The following is a 13,678-nucleotide window of genomic DNA, read 5'->3' on the forward strand; positions in this document are numbered from 1 at the left end:
CCAGGATGGCCTTCTTAGAGCACAGTTACAAGTGAGCACAGAGGCAAATCTTGGATAAAGACTCAATTTGCGTTCACATGTTGTACTGATATTACTTACTGCAAAGAACTCCCTGGATTTCCCTGCCAGCATCTGTGTTTCTCAGGACCAATCCTTTCCTATGTTTTCATTAAGTAGTGTTTATTACTACATAATGATTATATTTTATAATGTACTGATTATATTACATAACGTAGAAAGTTTTCCACACACCTCGGCTGGTCTTCTTGACTGATTTTCTCATGGGGGGATGTGATTAACAGCTTTTTACCATTAGTTTGTGCCTTTTATTTTGTATCCCACTAAGACTTCACTTTCACTTTTCACTTTCATGCATTGGAGAAGGAAATGGCAACCCACTCCAGTATTCTTGCCTGGAGAATCCCAGGGACAGGGGAGCCTGGTGGGCTGCCATCTATGGGGTCGCACAGAGTCGGACACAACTGAAGCAACTTAGCAGCAGCAGCAGCAGCATGTGATGCTAAAGCTGAAACTCCAGTACTTTGGCCACCTCATGCGAAGAGTTGACTCATTGGAAACGACTCTGATGCTGGGAGGGATTAAGGGCAGGAGGAGGAGGGGACGACAGAGGATGAGATGGCTGGATGGCATCACCGACTTGATGGACATGAGTTTGAGTAAACTCCGGGAGTTGGTGATGGACAGGGAGGTCTGGCGTGCTGCGACTCATGGAGTCACAAAGAGTCGGACACGACTGAGGGACTGAACTGAACTGAAGTTTTGCTTCAACCTCCTAAGAGACTCTTCATTACCATGTGGCTTTGATCTGAAGTTAGCCTTAAAGAGTTATAGCAGTTGAGGGAAGCCTCTGATTACTGGCAACATGGCAACAGTGTTTTCATGTATTATCTCATGTGACCCTTCTTAAAGTGGGAGCAAAAACATTTTAAGACTGCAATCACTGAAAAGCAAGATCCAGTGTGAATATCCTTCGGGGTCATGTGGCTGAACTGTTTCTTAATACTCTGCTGAATGGAGACAAGACAGCTCCTACACTCTAACTTTTTCCTGATGTAAATATACTACATATAGAGTTGGTGTGGTGGTATTGTCAACCCAGCCATTAGCTGGGGTTAGTTATAAAAGTTGCAGTTCTTACTTCTCATTGCAGTTGACACCTCAAACTATCCAAACTTTCCCTTAAAACTCAAAAGAACCAAGTTTTTCACTTATATCTTTCTAGAAGAAAATACCAGCATACAACTAACAAAACAGAAGCAACACAGAAAAGACCAGAAAACGGTCTCTTAACAAAAGGTTTTGCAACTCTAAAAGATTTCCTTTAAGTTAAGAAAACTAGTCACTTTATAGAGTTGCTTACTTAAAAACAGGGCAAGTCTTTTAGGAAATAAAATTAGCAAGCATTCATTTAAACATTTTTATGTACTAGCACGTACATACATTCATCCATGTAGCCTTCACAATAATCCCAGGAGGGAGGCGTTGTCATTAACAATGCCTAACCTCCTCTCCCAAGGCACAGCGAGGTTAGAGAGCTGGTCACAAAGTTTAGTCTGGAAAGAGACAGGATTCAAGGCGGTGTGACCTATGACCTGATTATCTTAACCATTGTGCTATCATCTCACTAATAAGTCAGCTACTTTCCATACTGTCAAGAGTCTTCAATCTACTCTACAGGGGAATCCAGGGTGGTTATATCCAGGGGTTTCCAGATCAAAAATTCCAAACCCCTTTCATCACATTTCGACAACCACTTAGCTCCTAATTTGAAAGCCGATTCTAAGACATTTGCTCCTCTGGACATCAAAAATAAACTCATATTTGAGGGCTACTAAAAGAAGTTAAAATGCAAAAACAAAGAAGCTGGCGAGCAATTCAGAGTCTAAATCACTTGCTAAGTTTCTCTGGGATTCTCGATTCTGGATAATCTATTGAATTAGAATTTCTAATCTTTCTGATCTATATGACTTAGTAAGAATTTAATTTTTCAGTTATTATTTTGGGGCCAGATTTCCCTCCTTAGTCCTTCTTCCTCCTGCCTACCTCTCCTCGTTGAAACTGTAAAAGCACTGTGACTTTTAAATAGTGTGAAAAGTCCAGGAGAGCATCAACGAACAAATTTGAAAGATGTCCAGCAAGCCCCAAAATAGATGTGAGAAAAGCACAAAGATAGTAAAAATCCAGTGAACAACATCGTGATCATCTGTAGGGTATCCATGCACTGCAGAATGGAAGAGCTCCCCCCAGGAAATCTTACAAATGTTTAAAAGCTTGCAGGAGGTATTTCATGCAAGAATGCAGAGTCTGGCCACTCTCCTGCTTGCTGCGTGCACACAGTGATAAAAGCTCTCTTCCAGAAAGGCTAGTAAAACTCACAACTACAGCCATATTTTCCTGATATATTCATTTGATAGTCTTTCTGGGGATAATTTAGACTCTTCTCCTTTATATCTAGTTGGAAACTGGGAGTTAGAGAGTTTTAAAAAATTGTAGGTGTCATGGAACACCAATCCTGCCTGATACTCTAATTTATATAGAAGTATGTCCTATAGATTATTAAATGATAAGGACATCCCAGTGTGAAACACCTTATAGATGAGGACAATGCCAGAGGCCTAAACGAGTAGCCTCTAAATTTTCTGACCATTCACTCCTAACTGGAAAGTATCAGGTTGACCAAAAACTTTTTCGGGTTTTTCTGTAAGAAAAACCAAAATAAACTTTTTGGCCAACTCAATATTTTGAGCACACATCTCCCCCAAATCTGTGTGTTTATCTATAAATTATATACATGCACAACTGTACTAATATATTAGTGCGTGTGTGTGTGCTTAGTCACTTCAGTTATGTCTGACTCTTTGTGACTCTATGAACTGTAACCTGTCATAGTTTTCTGCCCATGGGATTCTCTAGGCAAGAATACTGGAGTGGGTTGCCATTTCCTCCTCCACGGGATCTTTCCATCCAGAGACTGAACCCGCATCTGCTGTGTCTCCTGCATTGCAAGCGGTTCTTTATCCACTGAGCCAACTAGGGGGCTCAGTAAAAAAATAATAATAAATTCCTTCTCCAGAGGATCTTCCCTACCCAGGGATCGAACCCAGGTCTCCTACATGGTAGGCAGACGCTTTACCCTCTGAGCCACCAGGGAAGTCTTAATAATACATGCACACACACAAAACAGAGAAGAACAAAATAAGCATAAAATATGTTCTACTACTTTCTCCACGCTCCTCTATATATCATCATTCACCACACAGTCCATCTGACCCAGGCTGGAGACCACTGTTTTACAGATTTATAGAAATTTAAGAATGGAAAACAGAGGCTAAGGCTCTTCACACCTGATTTCACACTCCAAAAAGCATTTCTTCCTTTTTTAAACGAGAGCAGGAATAAAGACAAGGAGCTTAGATTAGGAAAGAATTAAACCAGTGCCTTAGGACAACCTTACGAAACATTAATCCAAACTCTTCCGTGAAAGTCTCAGGCGCGTGAATGTCACCTTGATGAGTATAAAATATGACAACACAAAAACATGAATCTGAAAGGGATGAACTGCTGGCTGGGTTCTCATGAGCCAAGTTTAGGCTCAATGATGCATGTCGCTGAGTCTTTAGAGGATGGATAAGATTAGCTCCACTGCAAAATCTTCAGGGAACAAGAAAAATCGATGTGGTTAAAGCTATATATTCTCTTGTCTTCAGCACCAATACCTCTACCCTCATCATTCCCTGCCGCTCCAAATTACAGTGTAATTACATTTTTAACATGTCAGCTCACAGACCGTTGAGAGCACCCATGAGAAATGTATAACAAAGCCTTCTTCAATCTATGCGTCTTTTTGGCCCATTGATAACCTAACCTAGAACAAATTTTAAGAATGTGCTTAAAAAAAATTTGGAAAGCTATGAATAATAACTGAATGGACATTTTTCCAGGCACTTTCTAATTCCTATTCTTCTCCAGAGACTAACTGGCTGGATCCAGCATGATCGCTGTCATCCTCACACTTGAATGCTTATTCAGCAACAATAGGGTCTCTAGTCCTACATTTTTTTTTTAAGATAAATCCAAATTTTAATGGTATTAGATTTAAATAGCTGATGAATTCATCTTAAAATAGGAAAGGGTTTATCCACAAAGGAGTCAATATACTGAAAGTCTGTTGGCTTAGTGCCCTTTTCTCCTGGGCAATGCTTGGATGGAAACTGCCAAAAGTGACTTCATGACTTTTTCCTGTAAAGGCTTCCATGACTAACCATCACTCAGTCATGTCTGAGTCTTTGTGACCCCATGGACTATAAAGACCATGGGATTCTCCAGGCCAGAATACTGGAGTGGGTAGCCATTCCCGTCTCCAGGGGACCTTCCCAACCCAAAGATCGAAGCCAGGTATCCCACATTGCAGGCGGATTCTTTACCAGCTGAGCCACAAAGGAAGCACAAGAATAGGGGTAGCCCATCCGTTCTCCAGCAAATCTTCCTGGCCCAGGAATCAAACCAGGGTCTCCTGCATTGCAGGCAGATTCTTTATCAACTGAGCTATCAGCGAATCCCCATGACTGACCACCTTACATCAAACTGAGACATTCTTTCTTTAGATATCTTAATGCTCTAGATCAAATTCTACCCATGATATGGCCAGTAAAGCCTTGTTCTTTTGTGACTTTTTTTTTAATTTCATATATTATAACACACAGGAATACTTTTAAAATGGGACATTCCTTCAAGCCCTTTCAAAATTTCACTGTCCTTCCCAGAAATGTACACACATACATATACACACGTGTGTGTTTAGGTGTATAAGAAGTTCTACATTGGTTTCTTCCCTTAAAATTAAGTTCACATTTAGTTCTGATAGTTCCTTAGTTAGAATCAATTAATTCACTCATCAACTATAGCATTCAAGTTGCTTGTAAATCTACATCGAAGCTCCTGGGCAGACCCTAAAGGGTCTGGTAAGGTAGGAGAACACACAGGAACAGAGAGGATGGTCTACAGTGAAAACAATGGACAGTATGCTGACTCGTAGGAAGCCTCAATATGATACATACGCTTCTTCTTGGTTCATGAGGCTCTATAAGTCATGTGATTTAACATGTATCAAAACACTGGGCATATGTCTGAAGAAGAGCAGCTCCCAGGTGAGGACATCAATAAGGTCTCTGTGATGAGAATAATGACAAGGGCACTGCCCCATCCCTAGACCCACACCTTCTTCCAAATCCATCTCCTATGAGTGGTGATGGGGTCACATAGGGATTACTGTTTCCTCCATCCTGTGTTCCAGATGATAAAGCTGCCAATACCATTTTTGGTTTCCCTGTTACCAGATCTGCAGCATTAACATCAGTACCATACACAACAACCAGACCTTCCACTTTGGATCTGAGCAGGTCCTAGAAAAAGGAAGCTACAAACTCCTGAGTGCAAAAAGACAGTGACCTGGGTGAGTGAACTGAAAGAAACACACAGAATTTTATAGGAATCCAGACAGGATTCAGCCCTGGATTGGAGTAGGTAACATAGAGCAAAACTGGCTGAAGAATGCCATGTTTAATGATCAACTGGAGTATGGGAAAGAAGATATTTGAGCAATCCAATGGACTTTTAAAAAATTAATCCCTTCAGCCTCCCAGGACTCTGATCTACTCCCCAAGAGCAGTTCAGTTTCCCTTGAAAAACCTCCTTGAGCCACTGGTTTGATTTCAGAGCATCAAGTCATATGGTGTGAACAAGACAGAGAAAGCCCAGCCCTCATGAAACTTCCATTGTGGGAGCACTAATGATTTCAAGGACCATTAAGAATGGATGTTTCTACCTCTGATGACCAAATGCAATGGGGAGAAAGAATGGGATGAGAAAAGAAAACTCTGAGTGATGGATAATCAGGAGAACATTCAGACCAACTATATGAAAGGTGTACGGCTTTCCAGAAGGAAGTCAGCTGAAATGATCAGGTTCAGGGACAGCTATGTATAAAAGCATGCAGAATCTCATTTAAATAAATGTAAACTATAAACAAAACTGCTTATTTATATCTGAATTATGATCAAATAGAGATACATGGGAGCTGACTGCCACAGTGGAAAATTTATTGATACATTTGGTAACTACTGCCTGTATTTTCTAAAAAACTCCAGAACATGCAACCCATGTAATCTTTCCTCTTGCACCTCTAATTCCTCCATTCTCTTCTCCCTAACTCATACTCAAATGAGAAAAGTACCAACATGACTTGTTGTAAAACCTCTCAAATGACCCATATCACACTCAAATTCTGCCATTATGAATTCTTCCAAACTACTGTGCCCTTTAAGTACAGACTGTTCCTTCATGAGTAAGCATGTTCATTCTAATACAGAGAAATGTTCATGCAACATAATCTGTTGCAACTTGGTTAGAAAAATACTGTTAATACAGGCCATCTAACAGGACTGGGAGTAGCCTCTTCTATAGAAGCTGGATCTAATTTTAACAGTAAGAACTATGGGGAAAAATCAAATCCTCAAGAAGAGGGCATACACTTTAAAGATCAGAGTGATTAAGACAGAACTCTGAAAAAAAGTCAAGTACTTAGGCATTAGCAGGAGAGAAGATGTCTTGAGCAGTGGTCTCCATTTTTATTAAACAAGCTCGCTGTGGTTAAAAAGCTTTGAGAACTCTAAATTTTTAAGATTCTATTATTATATACTAAATATACAATTGTGATTATGTATGTTATAAAACTAAGATAAGAAACTTTAAAAGGAGCCAACAATAATGTTTTTTGCAGCTCATCTTGCATTTCCTTTGGTTATATACATCCCACATCAGAAGCCACTGATCTATAGCAGAAGTCAGCAAGCTAATGTCCACAACATGTATTTTGTGTGTGTGTGTGTTTTAATTTTTATTTTTACTTAATTTACTTTACAATACTGTGTTGGTTTTGCCATACATTGACATGAATCCACCACGGGTGTACATGCGTTCCCAAACATGAACCCCCCCTCCCACCTCCCCACAACATGTATTTTTGCAAAGAAAGTTTTCTTGAAACACAGTCACACTCATTCAGTTACAGTGTCTAGAACTGTTTCAATCTACATCAGCTGTGATGCATAATTGCAATAATGACTGGTTTGCCTCAAAAAGCCTAAAACATTTACTATCAGGCCCTCTCTAGAAAATGTTTCCAATTTCTAATTCAGAGTCTCGGGAACAAAAAAAAATGTTCTTCAAGCCCTTAAGCTAGTAAGAGAAGTAGACGATGACTTGTGCTCAGTCATGACTGACTCCTTGCAGCCCCACGGACTATATAGCCCACCAGGCTCCTCTGTCCAAGGAATTCTCCAGGCAAGAATACTGGAGTGGTTTGCCATTTCCTTCTGCAGGGGATCTTCTCAACCAAGGGATGGAACCCACATCTCTTGCGCCTCCTGCACTGGTAGGAAGATTCTTTACCACTGTACCACCTGGGAAGTTCTATAGGTTCATCCCATTAATGCAGTATTTAGTGGTGAAATAAAAATTCTCCAGCTAAGGAATTAGGAAAAATCTACTAATAGGAAAATTCTAAGTTTTGACAAAGATTCTTGATTTAGATAGTACTCTACATATTTCAAGTAACTGTATTTGGTAGCTTCTCCACATACAGTTTCTGGAGAAAGAAATGGCAACCCACTCCAGTATTCTTGCCTGGCAAATTCCATGGACAGAGGAGCCTGGCAGGCTACAGTCCTTGGGGTCACAGAGAGTCGGACATGACCAAGCACACACTGCACAGCAGTTAGATGTAGTTTAATCACCAAATTAAGCACAGGGGATTAACTGGAAAGTTTAGCACTGATACTGTGTATAATCTATTAACAGTGCAAAAATCATGAAGGATATAATAAACGAAAGCTGAAGAAATACCTCAGGCTGCGCTACATGTTTTTATTCCTACAGACTGGATGTTCTCCAAATATGGTCCATGGACCCCAGGAACCTCATGACTCACTCAGAGGTTCACAAGCTCAAAGAAACCTTCATACTAATACTAAAACAAATGTGTCCACTCCAACATGTTGACATTGCATGAATGGTGCAAAAGCAATGGTGGCGAAAGCTGCTGGTGCCTTAGCACAAACCAAGGCAGTAGCACCAAGCTGTGCTAGCTGTCACTATATTCTTCACTGCCACACAAATGGAGGTTAATATCATTTAAGAATGTCCTTGACAAGGGACTTCTCTAGTGGTCCAGTGGCTAAGACACCACACTCCCAATGCTGGGGCTCAGGTTCGATCCCTGGTCAGGGAACCAGATCCCACATGCCACAACTAAAGATCCCACGTGCCACAACTAAAGATCCCACGTGCCACAACTAAAGATCCCACGTACCACAACTAAGACCTGGTGCAGCCAAATAAATAAATATTTACAAAAATGTCCTTGATGAAAAAGTAAAAAGTACTCTTTTTATCAAATCTCAGCCCCTGAGTACAGGCCTTTTAAATACTCTGTGCAACAAAACAGAAGTCGACACAACCTGCTTCCTCTATATACCAAAGTGATAACTGTCTCAATGTCAAGTATTTTCTTTACACTCAGTGTTACTCACAAAATTAGTTCTCTTTTCTCATGGAACACCATGGAAAAAATGACAAAGTACGGTTATTCAGACTTAGGAGTTAGCGGATATTTTCTCTAAAACTTAAGAAGTTAGCCAGTCATGGCAAGGAAATCACCTGATAGCACTTTTTTCCAATAGTAAAATTATATCTTCAAAGCAAAAATTTGAATTTCGGGAAACTTTTATCTGCCACTATGAGCATGACAAGGTTTGCCATTCTTAAAGATTTTTTGATTAAGATCAGTGGTGATAGTTTTAAAATGCCTTTGTTTCTCCCCACTATTTTACAACAGTGAAATATCTGCATGCGATGCATAACTCAGTAAACCAACAGTTTCTAAACGAGTGAAGTTCACTGATAATGGTTTCAGATTCCAACACTTGCTGAGCTGTGGTAAAGTATCAAAAGAGAACATCAAGTAATCATGTGAAACGGTGATTAAAAATACTCCATCCTTACTGCACATCTGCATATGTTTGGACTTTCTTCCTAATTCTTCAGTCAAAACACATTTTCTAACAGACTGAATGCAGCAGCAGATATGAGAATCCAGCTGCCTTCTATTAAATCAGAAGTCAAAATCATCAGCCAAAAAGGTAAACTGATGCCACCTTTCTTGCTGACTGACTTTTGTTATGGAATATAGTTATTTTTTTAAAAAATGGTATCTATGTTAGAAGAAAAGTTACTTTTATAACCCATTTTTTTATAAAAATAGGTTTAACATAAACTTATTATATGCTAACATGTTATTTTTAAAGGACTCAACCTTTTTATTTTAGTTTCAATTTCCAATATGAGAAAACTCACATAAACAAAAGTGCAAGAGAGATCCTGGGACTGGAGATTGGATACTGTAGGCCTACCTATTTTAATCTTATTCTATATGCTCTATTCTGTTTTTATTGAAAAAATACAAAGTAAAATATCTTCCCTTTTTGTTTCTCAGTTCACATTTTCATAAGCTACACAGAAAACACCTTGCCTAAATGGGGAGTATGACATTCCTGCAAATGTAAGAAGAGGGAGGATAGCTCTAAGCAGGAGAAAACTGCCTATTCCACAAAAACCAGTCATATCCAAGCTTGAGAACTGGGGGCTTCAGGCATTTCAGCCGTATCTACAGCTACAACTGAGCCTGCTTCACTGTCCTCCATAGCCCCAGGATGTGCAGAGACAAGTCATATCCACCCAGTATACTTCTTTGCTCAATTCAGTTGGGACCCTGCTACAACTCCAGATTTCCTGCCAGGTAAGTGGCAAAATAATTTGCATTGGTATTTTGGGGGTGAGATGCTAGCAGTAAGAAGACGCAATCATCCTCTTTATAATTCCGACTGTCCAAATGGCATAAAACAGGGGTCTCCAACTCCTGAGCCATGGAGTGGTCTGTGGCCTGTTAGGAACAGGGCCATATAGCAGAAGCTAAACTGGCGTCTTCCACAAAACTGGTCCCTGGTGCCAAAAAGGTTGGGACCACTGGCATAAAAAATACAGATGGAGTCTCAAATTTCTCTCTCCATTCCAGAGAGAAAAGATTTCTTTAGCTGGGATTCCTTGCAATGGGGCTATCGTATCTGCCCATGGCAACCCACTCCAGTATTCTTGCCTAGAGAATCCCATAGACAGAGGAGACTGGTGGGCTACAGTCCACAGGGTCATAAAGAGTCAACACAACTGAGTGACTAGCGCATACACACACACAAAAAAAAAATAGGTAGCACCATCTCTAGGGTTGAAAAGATTGAGATAGGTTGAGATAAATGACCAGGTAAGTTCTGGGGAGGGGTGGGGGAGGTTTACAATTCTCAGATTCTCAGCTTTGTCAAGGAGCAAAGTCACTTTGCAGAGTCTGCCCTTGCAGAGAGAAGGGGTAACTTCTCTGGGGTTCTTCTCTGAGGTCTGATCGCACAAGCCACAGCCCTAAAGATATTAAAGTTAACATCCTAAAACCTAAAGTCTCTCAAATAACTTGTAACACATTTCATGGTTTTATTACAGATATCAGTTGATATCTACCTTATGATTAAGGCAGGTACTGGAAAATTGATTTCCACCAATATATACATATAAACCCTAGCCATCCTGGTTACAGAAAGAAATTGTAAACTAAAAGTCATTTGTTAGGATTTCAGCACAAAGTTCCCTCATAGAAAAATGTTCTAAATGGTAATTAGGCAAAATAGTACTAGAATTTATATACAGGGTGGATTAAATAGACTTGCGGGCTGGCATGAGAACCCAAGAGTTAAATCGTTTCCACAGTTTACACGTTGAGGTACACTCATGCACCCCCATTCCAAACTCTTTATAGTGATGAACACATAGGAAACAGGAAAAAGCAAAAGTCAGAGATTCGTAGCTTCTCCTGATTCCCCTTAGGAAAGGAGTCTCTGGAGATAATGAACACGGGTAACTATTGACAAACAAGGTCAGCCCTGAAAGCAAAATCAGGAGTGAAAAAAGGAAAGAAAAAATAAGTAGCTTACCTGTGGTCAAGATGACTGAAGTCTTGTAAATTCAATTCCCTGGTGTCTTGTGTCAGATAAATTGTATCCACATCCTATTTGAAACAATTTCGTTATGTAAATAGTCCCCGCAAATGATCAGAGATGCAAGAGAGACACAAAGAGACTCAGACAATGACACAGGCAGATTTTTATGTAATCCGAAGAAGGAAGATTTTTAAGCAAGCAATGAATGGGGGGGAGGAGAAATAAGCCAAATACTGGAATATTCTCCAGGTGTGTGTGAGACAGTATGTGTGCATGCATGCATACAGATACACTTACCCATTGTACTTCTTCCCTGTAGGAAAATCCAAGCCAGTCACAAACACAGGCATACATCTGAGAAAATCCACCTGAGTCAGACAACAGAAGTGTGACAGGTTTTCGACCAAATGATTTTTAAGGTAAAATTTAAAAGCTTAAATATGGCCGACGTTAACAATGCTGATTATTCTTTCCGTTTGGGGAAAACAGCAAAGATTCTCCCCCGTGTTTTATAGTAAGTACATAGCAGGATGCAATACAGCTTAAATATAGGACGTTTGTCCACCAATCTAAAGTCTGTGCAGTGCTAATTACACCTTAAAAGTAATTGTACCTTTACGGTAGCACACTAGGAATAGACTTAGCTTCCTGGCAAAAGGGCATCCATCCAACCATTTATTTTTTGGTTTTAAAAGGCACGCTCACCACAGGGGCCCTGCTCAGTCACAGTCTGGCTGTCCCACAGAGCTTGGAGACTGGCCAGTCGCTCAGATGGCTCCATGAAGACTTTTTTCATGATTCTTCTGTAAGGGCAACAATGACAACAACAACATATTTCAAAACTCAAGTTTTCTGAATTGCACTCCAAAGTTTATTTTGTGATGCATCTTTTTTTTTTTTAAACAAAGAATGGGTATCATTTTCATTTTGGTAAATATAATTCCATCTTTTTTTGAGACTAGGGAGCTGGAGAACTATAGAAACTTGATAAAAAGTTAAAGGTATCTAACAATGCAAATAGTCTCCATGTTATTTAGTTCTTTCATAACATTAATTTTATTAAAGTGGTTAAAAACTGGTGTGTTCCACTTAAGGTTATCTAATAATAATTTATGAGATTATGTATATATTAAATATAAATTACTAATTTTCAAGGAACCAAAGTACAAGTCTCCTCTTCTGTGCTTCAATAGTACAAACATCCAGCAAGAACCTGAGCACTGCACCCTGGAAGAGCTGTTTTGTTTGCTCTCTCTTCCTCCGGACTACAATCCCAGGGAGCTTGTGCTCACCAGAGACTGAACACAGTTCAAATCAGTTAGCAAATAAGGTGCAACAGTGAGGAGAGGACAGAGAAGTCTGGGAGCTAAGTGGGAACCAGGTCACAGGGATACCTCAGAGGTCAAATGAAGGGGTGGGGGTTTCATTCTCCGGGCAACGAGGAGAGGAGCCACACAGAGACTACACAAGGAGTGTCAGATGAACAGACAGTACTGGAAACAAACTTGTACAGGGGTCAGGGAGAAGCCTGGGGCAAACTGTGGAAATAAAGAGAGTAAATAACTTGAGAAATGAAAAAGAACCTCCCGAGACTGTTAAGAGCCCAGGGAGAGTGAAGGTCCCGAAATGCTGGTGGCAGCAAGCTGAACAGCTGTGGGATCTTCTCCTATACCTCCCGGCTGCCCAAATGTGGGTGGAGGCAAGGCAGTCTGCTTGCTGCAGCGAGGCAGGCTTTCTAGGCAGGCGAGCCAGGAACACAGTGGGGACAGAAGGAGTGGAGGATACTGACAGGGCCCCACTGAAGTGATGGACACATGGGGCTTGGTGGATAGGAAAGGAAGGGAGGTAGAAAGGAGGTGGAAAGAGGGCAAAAGTCAAGGGATCCACAGCCAGGAGGCCCCCCAAAAGTCCAAGTATGGGTACCAAGGAAGAGAAAGTGAAAGACTAGGGACTGCAGTTCAAGAGAGATGACGAAATGATGATTTCACCCCAGGAGAAGCCGTGCCAGGAGCTGACAGGTCGAGGATGTGTCCATCAAGGGTAAAGTGGGCAGGAGGGAAGAGGTGAGGAAGGCTGTTGGCAGGTCGGAATCACCCAGGACCATGACAGGCCCTGGATGCAAAGTGGGTGAAATAGACATACTAAGTCATACTAAACATTATTTTAATCTTTTTTTAAGCTAGTTGAACATTATTTTAATCTTTAATGAGTCAAAAGCATACTGGCTATGTGTATAATTCTCACCCTTATGAATTCCAATCACCTTGTAGAGAAAAATGTTCCCAGTTACTTCCATTTTCTGATTGAATGAATAGTCCAGATAAAATGTGCTGGAGTCTGACAAGTTGCCTAGTTGGGCTGTTCTACTCCTAGAGAAAACCTCAAATACCTATTCAAACATGTAAGTACAAGCATTCTGCTAGCATTGAAAAATACTCCTACTTTTTTATCATCTTTATGACTGAAGCATGTGCAGATATAACCAACTGTAGTCAAATGCCAGTAACTCCTTCAAATTCTTGTGTAAATTATGATATCCCCTAAATGCAGCATAATTTTTC

At 40.4% G+C, this 13,678-nt stretch overlaps 1 protein-coding gene and 1 non-coding gene across 4 annotated transcripts in view; both read right to left on the reverse strand.

Annotated features, from left to right (window-relative positions):
• CARMIL1 (capping protein regulator and myosin 1 linker 1) overlaps positions 1-13,678 on the reverse strand; it is a 306,445-nt gene that overhangs the window by 141,524 nt on the left and 151,243 nt on the right. For all 3 annotated transcript variants that reach the window (XM_069563603.1, XM_069563602.1, XM_069563601.1), the window contains exons 6-8: positions 11,823-11,920; positions 11,415-11,485; positions 11,112-11,185 (exon numbers count right to left, since the gene is read on the reverse strand). In XM_069563603.1, the coding sequence (XP_069419704.1) occupies positions 11,112-11,185; positions 11,415-11,485; positions 11,823-11,920 (243 nt within the window). The remainder of the gene's footprint in view (positions 1-11,111; positions 11,186-11,414; positions 11,486-11,822; positions 11,921-13,678) is intronic.
• On the reverse strand, positions 3,101-3,172 carry TRNAG-ACC (transfer RNA glycine (anticodon ACC)). Its single transcript has one exon. It is a non-coding gene; the product is annotated as a tRNA-Gly (tRNA).

Source organism: Ovis canadensis, chromosome 20 (genome assembly GCF_042477335.2).
Source record: "Ovis canadensis isolate MfBH-ARS-UI-01 breed Bighorn chromosome 20, ARS-UI_OviCan_v2, whole genome shotgun sequence".
Taxonomy (NCBI): domain Eukaryota; kingdom Metazoa; phylum Chordata; class Mammalia; order Artiodactyla; family Bovidae; genus Ovis; species Ovis canadensis.